The 21901-nt window shown below is 38.9% G+C and overlaps 1 protein-coding gene across 1 annotated transcript in view; it reads left to right on the forward strand.

The window, feature by feature from the left end:
- Window positions 1-21901, forward strand: part of LOC125238675 (Down syndrome cell adhesion molecule-like protein Dscam2) — a 213030-nt gene that overhangs the window by 116013 nt on the left and 75116 nt on the right. The window contains exon 6 of the mRNA XM_048146068.1: window positions 10571-10605. Within this exon, the coding sequence (XP_048002025.1) occupies window positions 10571-10605 (35 nt within the window). The remainder of the gene's footprint in view (window positions 1-10570; window positions 10606-21901) is intronic.

The raw sequence follows: 21901 nt of genomic DNA on the forward strand, positions 1-21901 counted from the left end.
TGTATTTTTTCCCCGAATTTAATCCCTTAAGCTAAATTCCATAACTGGAGACAGGACAGGGCCCGTAGATAGCGCCATCTATATAAATTTTCGACATATTTTTGCAAAATACAATACATTATCAAAGTCATAATATGTAACTCCGTAAAGACAGATAAAGTCTAAGAAAAAAACGTACCTCAGAACCATTAAGAAAACCGGCCAAGAGCGTGTCGGGCCACGCTCAGTGTAGGGTTTCGTAGTTTTCCGTATTTTTCTCAAAAACTACTGAACCTATCAAGTTCAAAACAATTTTCCTAGAAAGTCTTTATAAAGTTCTACTTTTGTGATTTTTTTCATATTTTTTAAACATATGGTTCAAAAATTAGAGGGGGGGGGACGCACTTTTTTTTCCTTTAGGAGCGATTATTTCCGAAAATATTAATATTATCAAAAAACGATCTTAGTAAACCCTTATTCATTTTTAAATACCTATCCAACAATATATCACACGTTGGGGTTGAAATGAAAAAAAAAATATTGAAAAGGTACCAAATTTCAGCTTTCGGTGGCCTAGATCCGCGGACGGACGGACGGACGGACGGACGGACAGGACATTACACCTAGTTTCGGGGACGCTAGATGGGCTACCTTTCGGGGATGGCGCTAATATTAATATTTGGCATTCTAACATACCAAGCTAAGAATATGGGCCAAATTGTCAAAACTGAGGTTCAAAAGTTTTAAGCCTGTGTCGAGAGATGGCAGCCGTTGCACAGTGATTACACATTTTACTTTGACAGTAATTCTCTATAATAATCGATCCTCTTTGCATATAGTAAATGTGCTCGCTCAGAAAGAGCAAAGTGTCTATTTGATATTAGACACAGCAGACCTGCTGCTTGTGTGTGTATAATCGAGCTTTCCAAGAATGCCACTCTAGAAACTATTTATGTATAGTATACTACCAAGCAGTTTGTGTTAACATTTAAAATGCCTGCATCACTTCAGTGGTGAGAGTTGGTAGTGAGAGCTACTAAGAACATCCTTATAGCATCATTAGATTATATCCATATCATCCATTCAATGCAACCATGGTATTTTACAAAGGTGAATATGGAATATGATTGATTGATACTACACCCATAAGCTCTTGATAGATTATCGGAAGTAATAAGTAGCGTATGAGGGTTAAGGCCTTCTAAATACTCATATATGCTTTGATATTCAACATTACCGCAAATTCAGAAATCGTACATATAGTACAAATAAACCAACGAACAACGTGCCATGTGTTTCCCGTTCCTAGTTTTTATTCCGTAGAGGAACAAATTAGATTAAATTTATTTCCATATTAAAATTAGTGTTTTTGTGACGTGCGGAGCAATACAATTTGGAAAGAATACATTTTTGTGTACTAATATAGTCTGACTAAAAAGAGTAGAAATTAACCCTTAAATGCATAGTGATGTATATATGCATCATGTATTTTTGACTCTATTGACAGCATGTCAAAATTCAAATTTGAATAAATCTTTGTTAAGGCCATGCATTTAAGGGTTAAAAGTCGCGACATTGCAGTGTCATCCCTTTCAAATCAATGTGTGTGAGAAAACGGGACAACACTACGATGTTGCCACTTTTTAATTTCTACTCTTTTTGATCAGACTTTTCGCACGTTGTTGGTATTAAATAAAAACTTTCCGGTGTACTTTACCAGCGTCCTCTAATAAAAAAAAACTGCCGTCGCGTCGTTTTATCTGACTAACTTGGTATGAATAGTTTCCGTGTAGTTTTACCTAATGGGTGTCACTGGTATAGAAAAATATACTACATATTTGTTATTTCCAATTTATGTTGCTTTGATAGTAAGAAAAAGTAAACAATTATGTATTATAATATTAATACTAACCTCATTCTCTACATAAAATTCTGATAAATAAGATTGTTAGTTTCCCCAGTTCTTATTCTGATTATCGTCCCATCTCCATTCTACCTTTCTTATCCAAAGTCCTTGAACGGCTAGTACATAGACAGTTAACTTCCTTTCTGAATAGAAATGACCTATTAAATCCATTTCAGTCTGGTTTCCGTCCTGGCTACAGCACTACTACGGCTCTTGTCAAAATCACCGATGACATCCGAATGGGTATGAACGATAAGAAACTTACTGTTCTTACTCTCTTAGATTTTAGCAATGCCTTCAACACGGTTGATTTTGACATTATGCTCGCTTTATTACGGTCTCTTAACATATCTGATGCGGCGATTGACTGGTTTTTTAGTTATTTGGTTGGTCGTCGGCAAAGAATAAAGATTGATAACTCTTATTCTTCTTGGTGCAGCACGCTGGCTGGTGTTCCACAAGGCGGTGTGCTGTCCCCTCTTTTATTTTCTATATTTATTAACTCCATCACTCTTAATCTCTCTTCTTACTATCACCTTTATGCTGACGACCTTCAAATTTATTCGCAGGGAGTGCTCAATGAACTCGATTCAGTCATAGAGGGCACAAATCGTGACTTGAAACGTTTATCAGATTGGAGTCAGAATTATGGCCTTAAAGTAAAACCAGGGAAAACTCAAGTGATTGTGATTGGCAGCCCTAAACTGATTTCCCAAATCGATTTCGTTAAGCTTTCTCCGGTGGTGTTTGATGATTTGATGAGAAATCTTGGCGTTATCATGGATAACTCTCTAACCTGGGTACCTTAAGTGAGCGAAGTGAGCAGGAAGATGTTTGCCGCTATAGGTTCCCTCAGGCGACTTCGTAACTTTCTACCTATTCCTACAAAGATTGCGCTTGCTCAGACATTACTTCATCCCATTCTTGATTATGCTGACATTTCTTATTTGGATATTACTGAGGATCAGCTAAGTAAGCTTGAACGCATTCAAAATGTCTGCATTCGGTTCATATTTGGGCTGCGCAAATACGACCATGTTTCCAGTTTTCGATCTCAACTAAAATGGCTTCCCATCCGTCGTCGTCGGAATTCTCACATAATTTCTCTTCTTTATTCTATACTTTTTAATCCAGCAACTCCCCGCTATCTCAAGGAGCGTTTCTCTTATCTTAATTCAATTAGATCCTCTCAAAATTTCCTTCTATCTGTGCCATCTTCATCTTCCAAATTTTATAATCGTTCATTTACTTTCCAAGCTATTCGACTGTGGAACTCTCTCCCTGTTGAGTTAAGACGTTCTCAATCTATTGCCTCTTTTAAATCAAACCTTAAAATATACTATCTTTCCCTTCCTTAGATTTTATGAATGACACTGTTGTTTGTTTCTTTATGAATATAAACCTTTTGTATTTATGTGTGTATGTTTATGGTTATACTTATTTATGTAGGTCTATTTGAATGAGTGTTTTGTGTTGTTTGGTTGAATTTAAATTCTACTTCTCATATTTCTTAGAGTCACCTACCATATATTCTGATTATATTAACTCCAGTACCCAAAGGTTGTCTGGAAGAGATCGCTCTTAAGCGATAAGACCGCCTGTTGTTACCTCTGTTTAATTTGTTTTGTTTCTTGTGTATTACTTGTAAACTATGTGAGGTGTGCAATAAAGAGTATTGTATTGTATTGTATTGTATTGTATTGTTTATTCAAACATCGGTACTTCAAGTTTGACCTCACGACCAAGTGGAACGGCGTTAACATGTTCAATATCGAAGTACAATAAAGTGTAAAAGGAACTTGTATAGCTGCCGTACGTTTGCTCTGCATTTTATCTCGCGAGATGCAATGGGACGCCGGATAAAACTCGTAAGAGAGAGCCACTCAACAATATTGCTCTAGACGTTCCACAGTGCCCGCAGGAAAGCGGTAAGCTAAACGGGACTGCATTTTATATACCTAAATAACATTTTAACGCAGGTTGAAAAACTAGTAACAAGGTGCAGTAGGCTAAATTATGTAGATATTCGCTGGTGTAAGTTGCATTTTATCCACATGATGGAGCAAAATTTGAGATGTTTTCTGTATTGGCTGGTTGAATTGCCTTTTAAATGATGGTTTTGGTTAATATTTAACAATACGTTCTTTCGGACTTCACTCAGTTTGATTTTATTTATAATTTATCAATAATATTTTTGCGTTAGTGTGTTGAATGTTGGGTTTCATATAGGCCAAAGTTTATTTAACTGTTCGAAATAATTAATACCGTCCAAGGCAAAGATAAATGACTCAATTTCGGAATATATCGCTTGCTCCGATAACCAAAATTAGTAGAAATATAGTGGAGTTTATGTTGTAACTGTGGTTTCATTACTCAAGAAATATCACCTAAATTGGGTATTGAAAGGTTCAAACTTTCAAGTGGCTAAACAACAACTTTGCCCCCTTGCTTAACAAAATTAGTTATTTAATAACTATCGTTATATTTATTACGTATACGGAAAAGCAATGGGTATCGGCTATACTTACTGGTCCTTTCTCGGTTTACTGGTACCCGCTGTAAACGCGATCCTATCTGTTAGGGATCCCATTTCAAAGGGGTTTTACCAGTTTACTTTGAGTACGGGTTCCAATTGTTTACTCGTTAATATTACTCTTGCCGCCAAGCCCGCCGAATAACTAGTCTCCCCTTTTTGTAAGTTTTGATATTGAAGGCACACATAAGGAAACCAAATAAATATAACAGTGTATTCCGGATCACATTACAAGATTAAAATGTCATATAAACTTTTCTGGATTTCGCCTAGCTTCAGTCATTAGCTTAAAAAAATAAACAAGTTTGTTTACTCGTAGGCCCACTTGCACCAACCACTTAACTCAGGATTAGTGGGCTGGCCTGGCATCTGTCAAATTCCATATAAAATGGTAGGTTAACCCTCGGGTTAACCCTTCATTTTCGTTGGTGCAAGTGGCCGTTATACATATTGATTAATGGTGATAATGTTTGGCCTTATGGCCTAACAATTTACAATTTAATTTTAGGCACATTTTAACCTCGGTCTCATTATGTAATGGCTGTTTTATTTCCCTTTTAGTGCAAATTCTTCATTCCATAAAAGGTTTAAGCATCATAAAATACGTGGAGCAGACGTTATCCGGAATATATTTGCCAGCATCTCGTGTGTTGCTTCACAAACACCGTCGTTTATGCAACATTTGGATAAAATTTATTACCCGGCCCTCTACTTAGAAAGTTACTCCTTACTACGTATTAGGAAAACAGGTTTTCAATGTTATTAAATTAAAATATATGACTGTACTTTAATGTGCAAATTAGGTTTGCTGTTGAAGATAATCATCTGGTTGAAAATAAGTTTCTTCATCCCCACTTACTCGGGCACTACACCTGCCGCCTGTGTAGACGTGGTTATCCTCTCTCGTATAGAGGTATAACAGCCAAGATCACAGGCCTTATTTAGACGGCGTGCGAACTGGCATGCGATTTTAGTTACATTGCGGGCTGTTGAGATTACATAGAATTTTGCATAGCCATCAAATACCGCAATGTATCTACCCTATAGATTAATAAAATTATGAAGGAGTGATAGAGCGCGATGACCATTTTACGCTACGTACGAGTAATGTAATCAATCACATACCAATATGATGCTTCATATCGGACACAGAAAGAAAAGTAATTGCGAATAAAACTGCTCACCTAATAAGTTACTTTGTATCTATTTTCAAGTAAATTCAAGTATGTCAATATAAATTGACTACTTCAACGTCGATGTCATAAAATATCGTACACCCCAGCCTGAGCGTAAAATATTCGTGAGCACGACTTGACCGCGTTCTGCTCGCGGTGACGGATAAAGAAGCATGCGTAGAAACTAACCGTACTAACCGGAAAAAATATATAGCCAGCTATTTTTAGCGACATCTATACTAGGTACGTCATCGTGAAAAATCAGATTTTGATCTAAAAATCAGATCAAAGACTATCATCGACGACCAGTTGATGTAATTCTACCCCGCTTTATATAAATAAATAAATAAATAAATATTGGGGACACCTTACATAGACCAAATTAGCCCCAAACTAAGCAAAGATAAATACATACTTATATACATAGAAATCATCCATAACTCAGGAACAAATATCTGTGATCATCACACAAATAAATGCCCTTACCGGGATTCGAACCCAGGACCGCGGCTTAGCAGGCAGGGTCACTACCGACTGAGCCAGACCGGTCGTCAAATATACATCTTACATCCTTATTTTACGTTTATTACGTTTGCTTGGGAAAGCATTGAAGATTAAAGGAGCTTATTATGTATTAAGTAAATATAATCCATATTAGTTATAACTGTGTTGTAGCATAAAATGTAGTAAGCTAATAATACACACAGAACAGGCCCCGAAGCCGAATGGCATTTCTGCGATTCGAAACGCCGCAGAAATGTAGTTTGGCTCTGTCGCGCCAATACGAAAGAGATATTATAGTGAGCGTTTCGTGAGCGTTTGTGCATTCGGCTACGCACACAGAACTGGTTGTCTATTGTTTGCCCGACAGTCATTTAACATAATATTCATTTGCCCGAATCTAACTTGCCTGAATTTCATTTGCCCGAATGATTTGTTTACCATAAAAATCATATGACATACTCGTTGTTTATCCGAATATTACCTTCCATAATCATACAATGCCATACTATTTGTTAGCCATATTATTAAGTGCAATAATATGGTTTCATAGAATATTCAAACGCCATAAGCAATTATTGCCATATTAATTGTTGCCCATATTATTACCTAACCTAACCTACTTTCTGATAGCAGTTTCATTTTCCAGGGGTCACAGTTCTAACCTAACCTAACCTACTTTTTCAGCAGTTTCATTCTCCAGGGGTCACAGTTCTAACCTAACCTAACCTACTTTCTGATAGCAGTTTCATTTTCCAGGGGGTCGCAGTTCTAACCTAACCTAACCTACTGTCTGATAGTATTTTCATTTTCCGGGGGGTCACAGTTCTAACCTAACCTAACCTACTTTTCAAGCAGTTTCCTTTTCCAGAGGTTCACAGTTCTAACCTAACCTAACCTACTTTCTGATAGCAGTTTCATTTTCCAGGGGGTCACAGTTCTAACCTAACCTAACCTACTTTCTGATAGCAGTTTCATTCTCTAGTCCTTCTAGTACCTAATATAGTAGTTTTCGATTCTGCCAAAGCACATTATGGAAATTGACTTTTCTGGACGCTAATTTGTATGACAAATGATGGTATGGAATGTGGTAATTACGGATTTCGATGATTCTGACAAATGAAATTATGGAAACTGACTTTATGGGAAACAAAGTTTCTGGCACTAGATTAATATAGTAAACAATGATTATGGCATAAGATGTTATGAGAAACAATATTATGATTGTTGAATAGGATGGCAAATAAAATTATGGCAAATGAAATTCTGGCAAATGGGGGTATCCCCACAGAACTGTATCATAGAGTCGATCGGGATCTCGAAATGTTTACCTACTTACTGTTTCATAAATATTTTGTATGGGTGTGAGGATGTATTCTATTGATGTTTATTTAATACCTTGCAATAATTTACGGCGTCATACTGAGCAACTTTTATTGCAGTTATCGGTAGTAGCTTTAGTAGATTGCAACTACCCACTTTCCTTTAACTTATTTTAGCTCCCCTAAAATCTTGCTGTGATTCTCAGCGCACCTCAGTCAATTCCTAAAGTGCAGCAACGCCTCACATTTTTAAATTATACGTTAAACCCGTACTGCGCTAAGTAGGAATACCTGTATGCGCTGCTCAACTCGCCGTAATGCAATTCGTGTGTACCTCGTATGCGCATTTATATTAGCATGATAAATGGCTTCCATCCAAACAGGTTACAGTTGTGTTTAGTCTTTGCACAAAATAACTAGGTTAATATTAATTTAGGAAGGAAAAACGACCGGGCGTAACGACGCCTGCTGACTTGCACTTGCTGATGCCGCAGAATGTTTTCCAGAGAACTTATATTTTAATGCTACATTTTCTTTACAATTGGAAAGTGTTCAGTTACATAATACTACAAAAGAATTCAAACATCACACAACAACTCGATGATGATAAAATTTATAAAAAAAATGCAAGCGAACGTGTTCCTGACATCAAACCGATTAACCTATTTGAATCCTAAAGGAATGATATCAGTTAGCTGCCATTTGCGAAGGCATCTCGCTGACAACGATTTATTCTGCTCGATTCGAACAATGATTCAAAAGATCCCCGCAGTACCATGTGTCAATGCTCGTTCTGTGCCAAAAGTGTCACATTTCCATCAACCAAAAACATTATTTTGACACTAAAGTCAGGCCAAGATAACTTGGCACCGATTTTGTTAGCCTCGTCTGCGCAAGAATTAAGTAAACGTTACAATTTTATTAGACGTTTGACGTTTAAATTAACATTTGCACCAGCTATCTATCGAAATCGCTGCCCAGGGTATGACTTTAATAAATCGGTAGTGTAAATACTACAATCATCTATTGTTTAGCTGAACTATTTTTAATGTTATTATTATATCCTATATTATGATTATACAATAATTCGGGTGCACGTTATAGTCGACCAGTTCTTCAGTACGCCGATTCTAAGCTAACGCCTGTAGACGGAAAGGCCTTAATTTTATTGAAATCAGGGTGGCTAGCCGAATGGCACAATCGCTCACGAAACGCTCACGAAACGAAGCGCTAGTAGATATCTATCTCTATCGCGCTTGCGTAGTGGCGCGACAGAGCGAGGCTACGTTTCGTTTTCGTTTGGCGTCGGAGATATGCCATTCGGCTACGGGGCCTGTTCTTCAGTACGCCGATTCTAAGCTAACGCCTGTAGACGGAAAGGCCTTAATTTTATTGAAATCAGTGACCCCAAATACTTTCTGCATAAATATGCTTTAAGTACCTAAAGTTCCAGGTATCTATTCTACACTATCCATTAGTCCCTTTTGTCACGTTTCAAAGACGTCTCGTCCTTCACCTGGAAATCGAATGTTCCAGAGGTTTATTACATTCATGTTTGTGCACCTACTAAATACTGATAACAATGTTTTCAATAAAAAATAATTCAACATGAGGAAAACATATATTTTCTCTTAGCAGTTTAAAACTAAATTTATCTGTACAATAAAAAATAATAAATAGGCTTTCTATATTGATTTAAACTAACACGATATTCACTCATATTATTAAAATTAAAACGGGACTTAATCGCGTAAAACTTACGTTTATTTATACCCGACGTTTCGGACATGACATTACGTCCGTGGTCACGGGTAGACTGGCTGGGAGTTGTATCAACATCTAGCTGTATGAGTTTTTCGAACTACCCGCACTTGATTGTCATCAGTCACTTTTACGCTAGGGTTGCCACTCTGCCTACATACAACACTCACGACATACGATTGTATGGGACCGGAAGTTTTCTCACGTTTACTCTTGCTAATCACTGGATTCCACGAAGATGAAATCCCTTGCCCTTCATTTTGATTGAAATTACGTCGTGAGTGTTGTATGTAGGCAGAGTGGCAACCCTAGCGTAAAAGTGACTGATGACAATCAAGTGCGGGTAGTTCGAAAAACTCGTACAGCTAGAAGATGTTGATACAACTCCCAGCCAGTCTACCCGTGACCACGGACGTAATGTCATGTCCGAAACGTCGGGTTAAATATAAACGTAAGTTTTACGCGATTAAATAGGCTGTAATTTACTAATGCGGTAATTTTTCGTATCCTCGCTTTTTAACTTTTCTGGTAAGTCATTATTACTTACATAATTCGTAAGTTAACAAGAAAAATAACAAAAAATGTGTCTTTTAATAGAACGTGGTAAGGTACAGCGGGGCGAATCTTGACTGGAGGGCAAATGTAACTGGTCCATTTTTTCCATGTTTTACAATGTTTGCATTATTAAATAGAGTGTCCACTGGTTATACAGGGTGTAAACCTAATACGGGCGAACCTCTTAACGGTGGTGAGTATATAAAAAATGGAATTTGATAACTTTTACTTAAAATTTAAGTATTTTTTTTATCCATACAAATTAATTCGGCCCGCAACGTAATGCAAACACACTCGCGTTAAACGCTAGTTGACAGTTGTCATTGATTGTCATCGCAACCACGTTTACAGTACATTGCTGCTGGGTAATTTTTCAAAAATTAACTATGGGCTGAAAATTAAGAGTAACTCAAAAACACCTCTTAATTAATGATAACAATATTGAATTATATGCCTGGTTTCATTTATCGCCCTTATTACGTTTACGCACTGTATATGGTAGGCGCGTTCAGTGGATACATGTAGAACTCAACATCATCACGGGAAGCATGGTCGCGCGATAGACGATAAAATATCAGGCCGTCCCTATCGCACTTACAAATAGTGCGATAGGGACGGCCTGCTATTTTATCGTCTATCGCGCGACCATGCTTCCCGTGCATCTATGTGTAAAATGTAATAGAAAAAAATTGATTAGTTCCAAGTTGAGATTTGCCCCGCTGTACCTTATTACTTAGTGACTTTTGCTTGTCACCCGATGAATATGACTTTATCTGCAAATAAATTGCTTTTATGTATAGCATAAAAATAAGCTATTGTTTGTATCTTTTTGTTGCAGGGAGCAGAACCTGGATCCAGGATATCATATTTACGGTAAGCGGAAATTTTATTGAATAGCCACCGTTTTAAGGGTTCCGTAGCTTAAAAGGTAAACACTAGTTACTTCCGCTCGACTATTTCATTATCAATAATAAAAACTTCAGTAAAACTGTGTGAATGAGGAGGCACACTCAAAGGTTATGACAGATGGCGCCACCCTACTCGTATTATTCCATACGTGAGAGCGAGAAGATGATATGTTTTTTCCCTCTCTAATATATGAATGACAGTGACATGTCTAGACACTTGCACAGGCGCCGCCTGGTGGGATAAAATGTCAGTGTGCCTCCTCATTGCACACGCTCCAACACGCGCCAGTTTCTCACGGTCTATCGCGCACGATTAGCCTTTACTCGCACACTCTTTCCGTTCTCAAAAACTAAAACTGAAAAAGGGGGGTCCCAAATTTTGCAAATGCCCTTAACTAACCATCGGTAGACTTTATGCCCTTGTAATAAGGATTACAAATGTACAGTGTTGCCGATGGTAATACCAGGCTGCTGATAGGCAACTATTTAATTTATACAATACTCTGCAGAGTAAACATTTTAATAAAATGAAGCTTATTTTAAAATTAAACCTCATCTAAGGTTTTATTCTCAACTCAAATAAATCCCTTGTTAATCGGGTTTTAAAAACACAAGAAGAGAAACATGTTTGAAGTAGAGCTGCGAGAAAGATAAGCCAAGTTTAACCAAGGCGAGTTGAACTTAAACTCGGGCAAACTGACACGGCTGTAAGAAAATGTAGCGATTCAGTGCCACCGAGAATAGCAAACCGTCCGTACCTAGAATATCTAAATTACTTATACATAAATTACTAAATAAATTGCTTATCTAAGTTACTTATATTATTTCCTGATTTATACAACGCATACTTAATTAACTTACGGACTGACTCAAACTTACAAATATACCTACGTCAATAATAAGTTGATGACGATCGTTAAAAATGGCGATTCTGCAAAAATTACGTGTCTTCAAACAAAAATACAGCAAAACACAGTGAAGAGTTTAGTACCATTTTATTATGAGTAGGTATCGATCGCTAACATTTGTTTCAAGATATATTCATACAATTTCGACCTTTATCGTAAATTCAAGATAGATGGGTAACAGTGGCGGCTGGTGATAATTTCTGCTAGGCAACACTGAGCAAGAATAAACCTACCTTAGCATTAGGTACTTTACTAAATAGTAATCAATTTTAGGCAAGCCGGTGGGAATCGGCTTGTATGGACCAGCCGCTGCTGGTGGGTAAATAATATATCTACATACTCACGTAATATGTTCGATTTTACTACTTTTTTTATTATGAATGGGCTTACTCTTGACCACAGACTAGCCAAAGGCAAAGACGTGGCCTACGATGGAGTGAACTTGCCCAGAAGATGACTGTTGTGTTCGGCTGTTCGCCCTTGATTTGAATTACTACTATTTACTATTACTATTAAAATTTACTATACAGATGTTCACCAATCCATTCATACACAGGCATCATATCTTGCTGCAACATTTCCTCGTCCATATGTAGTGTGTAAACTGGTTCAATGTTTGAAAAACTCTCCTCGCACGAAGCTGTCGCTAATGCGCTCCACCGCAACTCCGAGTCACTTTGCAAGCGACTACATCTCCAAACGTGTCGCTTTACAAGTACTCTTTAGTTTCCGCGTTCGCAAACTGCTTACAAACTTGAAATGCTTACGGGGCTTTGTTCATAATTCGTATTACTTTTGGAATAACAGCGCTTAATTTCTGTAGCTAATGCAACGACATTTCATATGCAAACGTTACAAACCTAATACTTATTTGTTGTTGTAGTCCTAAGGCACCCCAGAGGTGCAAAGGGCCTTCACAAGCTCGCGCCACGCCTTTCTATCTTCAGCGACCCTCGTGGCCTCGCTCCAGCTCAAACCAGCCGCTCGTAGCTCATTTTCGACGGACCGCTTCCATGAGTCAACAGGGCGCCCGGGGCCACGGCTTGCATTCTGCGGTTTCGTCGAAAGCAATGCTCGCATTATTTCTTCCCCCTCTCCGAAGAGTGTGTCCAATCCATCTCCATTTTCGTGTCGCGATTTCCTCGTCAATGGGTGTTTGCTGGCATATACTCCACAGGTCTTGATTTCGGATAGTACTTATTTAATTAATAAAATTGAGCTCTGCCAACATCATCTAAAAAATCTCGGCCCTAAGCCATACACATACATACACATACCTACTCCTATGACGATAGGTGAGCTTTATTGCATGACTTGTCACACCATTCACGTCGTCAGAATAAGTACTTAAATTGTCGGGTTATCCCTGTTGACGGATACGTCTATGAGAGCATCATCACCATCACTCGTTTGGTGTGTAAGTACCACTTTGGAAATATCATGATCTTTGTTAGACCATGAGAGAGTAAGGATTTAATCAAATTGACTACTGGTCAGTTTAAATCCTTATTCAATATTTATTTGCGAGACGGCAAATCAATCTTTACTCTTTGTTCTCGTGTCCTTTATGATGTCAATGGGATAATAATTTTGAGATAAAAAGACAACGGGGAGACATGATTTATTGTTTCGGCCTAACCTTAAGGCGCTATCGCTAGTCCTGCAAGTCCAACTTTTTATAATCAATTTTCCTACATCTGTTGGCTCGCAGTATTTCCCAAAGGAAATAAGGTAACTTTGAACTACCAAATTGACTTCGTAGAAAACAAATAACAAGGAAAATTCCTAGGGACGAACCTTTTTTTGTATAACAAGTACCGATCCTAATTTGGCGTGGACGAAAAACAGAAGCGCTGGGGCGTGACGAGACGGACAACTACTCGTTCCATTGACTACTGGTATCACAAGTAAATAACTATTTCAATGTATAGACATTAGTTTTTTTTACATTATGTATCATTTAATTGACAAAAAGCCGTAGATTACGACAAAAAGGAGAGGGCCCCCGCGCTGAATCGTTTTTAAAGAGGGGTAACGCCATAAGTATTATGGGGTACTTTTGCACCAGAAACGATAAGGAGCGGGGTTTAATAGTTAGTTTATTTGTAAATATGTATTTTAAGTTACTTTTAATTAAATTGTAGTATTTGTATGTATATTATATTGTGAATAAATGATTTTTATTATATATTTGCCTTGCACTTTTGCAGCTGATAGTATGTAGATATAAGTCCCTAACCACCTTTACTAATGACAAGTACTGATCCCGTGTAAAACAAGCATTAATGTCTAAATTTTTCCTTAATTATTCCGTCTCATTTTAGGCTCTTTAATTGGAATTAAGTAATATTTCGAAATATTTAGACATTACGAGGACAAATATTCATATCTCAAAACATCCCACAATATTTTAAATCTCGAAATAGCCTGATCAGCTTCATTATCGGCTTTGACGTAGTAAATTAAAATGATGAGTCGAATTTATTTACTCGAAGACTACATTTGCCCAATTACCTTACTGCGTACTTTGTTTACACTTTGTAAAATTTATTTATTTAATCGTATGGCATACACAAAAACAGGCAGTTATATGAATGTCAGAGAATACAAATTAAAATACAATTACAATTTAAACTAAATGTCAATATTCAGTGCGCTCAGCCACGCAATTGCGTCGGGTGTTAGGCGCAGCAGGTCTTCTGGTGGTCCCGAGTATGAGTGCAGAGGGCATCGCTGAATTATATGCTTCATAGTTTGGACTTCTTCGCCACACTCGCACATTGCAGAGTCTTTCCACCCCCATTTATGCAAACAGTAATTGCAGCGACCGTGACCCCTCAGTCTATTTAAGTGACATGTAACACACTTTGTAAAATACTTACCCAAAAGTTTAGGCGTTACTAAATTTCAAGTTCAAGCAATTAACCCACCTTCCATCATTAGATACCAGTCACATCTGACATTGATAAACAACCTACAACCCACATAAAATACCAAACATAAGAATGCCTCTTAATTACGAGATAAAACTTTTAATTGGGAAAATTAGGGTCTGCGGTTAGTGACCGTCAAAGGGCCCGAATGTTACGGTTTACAGCAAGATGTTAAATGTTAAGAAAATAGTTTCATGGCAGGGCCTGGACTGGAAGGATCGTTGAGGTAAGGGGTTTAGGTTTATTTAGGATACTGTACGTTACGCAAGTTTTTGAACTTAAACATGGGTTTGTGTTTGATAAAATTGGAAAATTATACTAAATATCGTCTGCAAGTATAAATATACAATACAATACAATTCAAATACTCTTTATTGCACACCTTGATAAAATACAACAATACAAAACAAAGAAACAACACGAACAAAGGTAAACAACAGGCGGTCTTATCGCTAAAGAGCGATTTCTTCCAGACAACCTTGAGGTAGCGGAAATTATAATTTTTATACGGCTAATTATTATGTACCTACAGTCAGGTGTAAAAATATGGGTTTACAAAAGTTGGTCAAAAATGTCTCCCATAGTTATTAATTCATCAATATAATAGCTATAAGACAAAATTTGTTTAAGGCCGTGTTGTAAACTCAACTGTACCCACATGCAATCTCGTCTAAAAATACGTGTGTATTGTGTTTATGTATCAACAGAGGACAGACGCTAAACTTTCGTGAGACATTTTCTAATATTGAAATAAACGTATGTATGCACTCTTCCTCTGACTCTGCACCGAAATATGTTGCCGAATGCGATGTATTAACGTGAGTAAATCCGTATTTAAATAACAGAGAACGTATTTTAAAATTATCGTAAAAATTCTTTATCAGCAAATATATTTGGGCTATCCTATCTAAAAGATTTTAAGGCAGTTATAGTTCAATATTAACCTACTTAAATTACTATTTATTTCAGTATTACAATTTGGATTTATAGCTTCAGAGATTGACGTAATATTCTAGTAAATATATAGATCCTTTTACCATGAGGCTATAAAACATTTACAACGTCGAGATGCAAAACTTTATAGTTCTTCAGCGAGTTTCTACTTTGTTAAATATTCTGCTTTTGATAACTCGCCTCTAAGTTGGTTCTTAGAAAAATAAGCAGCTATAGCTGCCTGTTATGCAAGGTGTCCTATCACCATGTTTTATAGATTTTTTATTTAGTTTACATGATAATTAAATAATGTAACCAAACTCGACCGGCCGGCTATTTATGTTTACATTATAAACTAGAGTTATATATGTGTTTACTGAAGGCACATGCTATGTGTGTGGCATTGGACACATATTTTTCTCTATTTAATAATACATGTACGAGTAAAACTTGAACTAAAGTCGATTACTTAAAATTACCCGCCAGTAGGTACAGTCACCGGCATAACCGGCAAATAATATGCCATACAAAATTGTCAAACGATTAAAAGCGACAGGGTATAGAAAAATCATCACTTATTTATTATTTTGTCTTCATTGCATGTGAAATGAATGTTACATGTTTCTGCAATAAGAATTTGTTTGCCACCGCCGAATAGCAAACCTCGCTAACCTACAATTTCAAGAAAATCCCACCCGGCAAGCCATATATCTGCGTAAGCCCCTATTCTCAGCTCGGGACATTTAAAAAGCAAATCCCGGATGGCTCTTATCGAACGCTGAATTTATTCCTTAAGGAACTAGACATTGCTTTCCGCAAATTCAGGTAAGTGTGGATATAAAGTACCTACCTAACTTACATGTTAGAGGTTTTTAGAACTTTTAGCGCCACTTGCACCAACGAAAATGGAGAGTTAACCCACCATTTTATATGGAATTTGACAGATGACAGCCCACTAACCCTGAGTTGTACATATTTACCTGTGTATTTAGGTTCATCATCAATACATCATCATCATCATCATCATCATATCAGCCGAAAGACGTCCACTGCTCGACATAGGCCTCCCCCAAAGATTGCCACAATGACCTGTCCTGCGCCACCCGCATCCAGCGGACTCCTGCGACCTTCACCAGGTCATCAGTCCACCTTGTGGGGGGCCTACCCACGCTTCGCCTTCCGGTACGCGGTCATAAGAAAGCTCAAGGTCACCCAAAGGGCAATGGAGAGGGCTATGCTAGGAGTCTCTTTGTGAGATCGTATCAGAAATGAGACCATTCGCAACACAACCAAAGTAACCGACATCAATAGGTACATATTTGAATAAATTAAGTTATCAAGTAAGTAATTACTTTATGGTACAACCAATAAAAATATTATGTACTTACAAAACTGAGGTCAGAGATAACAAAATTGAGTAATACAAAGTCGATTTTTTTTCTAATAGGCAATATGGGGATAAGGATAATATGATACATTATTGGTACAATATCAAGTTCCTGTTTTTTATACACCCACACCACACCCACGCCTGCTAAGGTGTTTGAGTCGGCGGTGCAACGCAGTATCCGGGACCAGGTATCAGCGCAGTTGATGAGTTGACTGAAGCACAGCACGGGTTCCGGAAGGTACGAAGCACTTCAAGCAATTTGCTGAATGCCATGCAATACGTGCTACCCCAAGTCGACGCGGGGGTGCAGGTTGACGCCGCGTACTTTGACTTCAGGAAAGCATTCGACGTGGTAGATAATGATCTCTTGTTGTCAAAGATGGCGGCGGTGGGCTGCACTCCCAAGTTGCTACACTTTTTGGCTGACTACATGAGGGACCGGCAACAATTTGTAGACTATGCAGATTGCCAGTCTCAGCCGTATTTTACAAGAACCGGTGTAAGTCAGGGCAGTAACTTGGGACCGCTGGAGTTCATTATTATGATAAATGACTTACCAGAAGTGGTCCAAGATGCTAAATGCTTACTGTTCGCGGATGACCTCAAGTTGCTCTTGGCTATTGTGGTAACTAAACGCCTGCTCCGTCCCCCCCTCCCTCTCTTGGGATAAATATACTAACGTGAAGCTGTTGTGTATCAATTTATTACAATAAATAATAGTTAAAGCATTCAGATTGGTATTAATTAATTACCATATGCTACCAATAAACCCACTTGAGCACCTGGGTATCACAGCTATAAAAAATGAGGAAGACTGTGAGCGTCTACAGCAGGATATAGACAGAGTAGTGGAGTGGAGCCAGAGAAATAAGCTGCAATTTAATGTGGATAAATGCGTCACTATCACATTCACCCGATCAAAAACACCTCTCAACCACGGGTACAAAGTGGCAGGGGCAGAACTAAAAAGAGTGGACTCAGTGAGAGACTTAGGAGTGCGCATTGATAGTAGCCTTGGCTTCAGAGACCATATTGTCAGTGTGTGCAAAAAGGCTTTCAAAATTCTGGGCTTTGTACTGCGCCGAGCAGTGGGCTTCTCGAACGTGAAAGCAGTTTCGGCGCTGTACAATGCCCTAGTCAGAAGCCAGTTAGAACACAACGCGGTAGTATGGGCTCCACATGAGGCCAAATACAACAGCATGATAGAAAGAATACAGAATAAGTTTACAAGGTACTTATACTGGAAATTGTATGGAGTGTATCCTTTTTATCCGCTGATGTTACTCTATTTGTAATTGGCATGGTCGGTTACGACAAATTAGAAACCCATAGGAATCTGGCCCTTGCGTGTTACTTGCTTCGGATTCTCCGTGGTAGTGTCTGCAACCCGTACCTTTTGCAGAACATTAAGTTGTGCGTGCCTGACCGGTACACCGAGCGGCGAAGACTACCGCGCCTGCTGGCAGAGGTAACCGGTAGGACGAACCTACTGCGTAAAGCACCTTTCAGCCGTGCCTTGCACATACTGAATCTCGTTGCCGACAGGACAGACCTTTTTTATTTCCCCATGTGGGAATTGACAAAAATATGTTTATGTGTATTATGTATGTGTAATAATAATAATGAGAATGATGGCGTAGGGATGTGACGACCCCATCGCCCACTGGTTTTACCAGTGCAATCAGTCAACGCAGGGCAGCTTGTGGCGAGCTGTTGGGGAACAGCGACCCCACGTACCCGAGTGCTCCTGGGGAGTTCTGTTACCCGTAAGGCGGGTGGGTGGGACAGTACTCTCTACCTCTGGCTTGCCTTGGCTGGCCGTCCAGAGTGGAGTCGTTAGGGCTACATGCCCCAGGGGTGGAAGTGAAAATTTGCATAAGACGCGAGTTGGTACAGTGGCTTAACAGCCACTGGGCAGAAAGCGGTGTACACCTCTCGACACCCTTGAGTTCTCACACCGGTGTTGCCCTTGAGCCATCTTGGATGTCGCTTTTGTGGGGGCCCATCTTGTGGAGACGAGTCACCGTCTGCCGGAAATAAAATTGGATACCGATTTATTAGGCAGGCGTCCGGTTTTTTATCCATAGCCCAGTATTTGGTCCATCACTTTCATCAAAACAGCCCAGTTCATTTTAGATTCCATTAACTCTCAAATAGTCCTTACACCCTGGCGGGTGCTGCCTCTGCGTGTGTCCCATGATACGTGCAAGGGCAACATCCGCTCGGTGTACCCCTTACATTTCATTAAAATGTCGAAAGGGCCTCTACGCGTTGGCTTCGGCCCCGCGCACGCCTCCCAAAGGTCCGGAACACCATTGTTCCGTGATAGGAAAGACATGAGAATGAAATAAAAAAATAATGTATTTAATTTTGATATTTTGTGCATAATATTGGCATATGATTGTATAAAAAATTTTAGTTAAGTAGATGTAAGGATAATTTAATTTTAGGCACTACTGTATTAGGATTAGCCTGTAAGAATAGTTGCTATATTTAATAAATAAACAAAATATTTAACAGAAATAGGTAAACGGGTAATTTATATCGATTTAATTATAATATTTTTGAATAATACAATTAACATTTTTATTGTGTTGATTTGCAAACATCGTTTCAATATCAGTCAATATATAATTAAGTGAGGTAAGGTGGGGGAAGATTGAAGGGTTTTTATTAAGAGGTTAGATGAAATATGTTCTGTGGGTCAAACAGATTTTAATGTAACATGGGTAATTGGTTATATCTCTCCTGTGGACATTACAAAAGTTAAGAAAATCTAGTGCTAATTTTTAGACGGCATTCTAATGACGGGAAACATTTTTTTAGTTCTTGACACTCAAATAGGAAAAACGGGATACGAATGTACCAGAGTCGTTAACTTTTATAATATTGTCCACAGAAGTGACGTTTTTACTAAATCTTTTTGACCCATATAACGAAGCATTACGGGCGGCTTCTCTCTTACCCCGCAAGAAAAACCCTTCAATCTCCCCCCACCTTACTTAGTAAGTAATTTATTTATTCATGTTAGTTTTCATCGTTATCTTTCTTGAGCTTCGTAGTTTATATCGTTGAACATGCAAATCTGTTCCAACTCTACGAGTAAACAAACTATTATAAAGATATAGTTATTAGTCGTCTTTCCAAGCTTTAAGCAGCAGTGGTATCAAATCAAACAAAGCGAGAGTATAAAACCTTTAAGTTACATACCTACACTCGGAACTCTTCGTAAACGAGTTTATATTAATATTAATCCTAAACAAAAACAACGAACGACAAGCCACTTCTATTTCCAACTTAGTTGCACTATATATTATATCACGTCACGTATCCGGAACAATTAAAATTTGCAATCAGTGATGAAAAAGTCAACTATAATGATTTTTGATATCTGAAACAAGTATTGTATTGTATTCATTTCATTTCATTTATTTATTTTGCGATCAGCATAGGATCATAATTATATTATATTTTATTATATTCTCTTTATTTATCTTTCTTCTTAAGTTAGGCTACTTATAATATGATTATAAAAGTAAAATACAAAACCACATACAAAACAATACAAAATATATAAACACATTATAAAAAACCTAACCTAGGGTGCCGCCAGCAGCGGGGCAGGGCCCAAGCTGCCGGTGGTTAGGGCTGCAGAGAGAGGAACCGTCGGACTATCCGCGCCGTGTCCAAGATCACCGCCTTCTGCATCTGGCCCTTGATCCAGCCACCTAGCGAGAGTCTCTTAAGATGTTGATCGAGACTCTTCGCTATGAGACCGTTCGCTGAAACGACTATCGGAACAATGATCGTTGAATCAACATCCCACATGGCGGTTATCTCGTGAGCCAAGTCTAGGTACTTACTGGACTTGTCCTTCTCGGCTTTCACGAGATTCTCATCATGGGGGATGGTGATGTCAACGAGCACGGCCCGGCGTTGCGGTCGATCTATTATCACAATGTCAGGCTTATTGGCTACAATAGTCCTGTCAGTGATAATAGATCGATCCCAATAGAGCGTGGCACGACCATTTTCAAGAACTGGCGCAGGCAAGTACTTGTAGTACGGTACTTCGCGGTCCACAAGGCCGTATTGAAGAGCAAGTTGCTGGTGAATAATCCTGGCTACAAGATTATGTCTGTGCAGGTACTCGCCGTTAGCAAGATGAGAACAACCGGAAATGATATGCCTGAGTGACTCTCCGGGACGGCGGCATGCCCGACAAATGTCGACCGTACCGTCCTTCAGGATATATTTCCGGTAGTTGTTCGTCATCATAACTTCGTCCGCAATTGCACAGGCAAAACCCTCGGTTTCTCCGAAGAGGTCCCCGAATCGTAACCAGTTCACCGATGCGAGCAGGTCTACATCGGGTCCCGTGAGGGCCTTGTAGAACCGCCCGTGTAGCTGCTTGCTCTCCCATACCGCCTTGCGGTCCGCAGTACTTAGTACCACAGGTTTGCGCCAGTTCTCTTTCGCCAAGGAGAGCGGCGTGAGGTTTCCGTCAACTGCCACCACATCACGATGCATCCCACACTCGTTGTTAAGGAAGTAATTCCTGAGATTGTACACCTCACGGTTGTGGAGATCTTTGGCGTTTAGGAAGCCTCGACCTCCGCACTTCCGTGGGATGTACAATCTCATAACAGACGAGCGCGGGTGTAACATACGATGTGTGGTAAGCAGTGAACGGACCCTCCGATCCAGGGCGTCCAGCTCAGTCTGGGTCCACCGTAGTATGCCAAAGGAGTATGTGAGTAGAGGCATTACCCAGGCGTTAAAGGCGCGCACTTTGTTGCCTCCTGACAAAAGACTGTTAAGGACTTTTGTGAGCCGACTGAAAAAGCGCTCCTTCACCGACCGTCTAATGCCAACATCCTCAATACCCAACGACTGTGACATACCAAGGTACTTATAGGTTTCTGATTCAGAGATAGATCTGAACGACATCGTCTCAGAAAGTTGTAAATTTTCTGAATTTACAACCTCCCCCGCTGTACATGCATAACCGCACACTTATCGACACCAAACTCCATTCTGATGGCGGTACTGAAAACTTCTGTGGTTTTCAATAGCACCATCAGGTCTTGGGCGTTC

This window comes from Leguminivora glycinivorella, chromosome 2 (genome assembly GCF_023078275.1).
Source record: "Leguminivora glycinivorella isolate SPB_JAAS2020 chromosome 2, LegGlyc_1.1, whole genome shotgun sequence".
Lineage (NCBI taxonomy): Eukaryota > Metazoa > Arthropoda > Insecta > Lepidoptera > Tortricidae > Leguminivora > Leguminivora glycinivorella.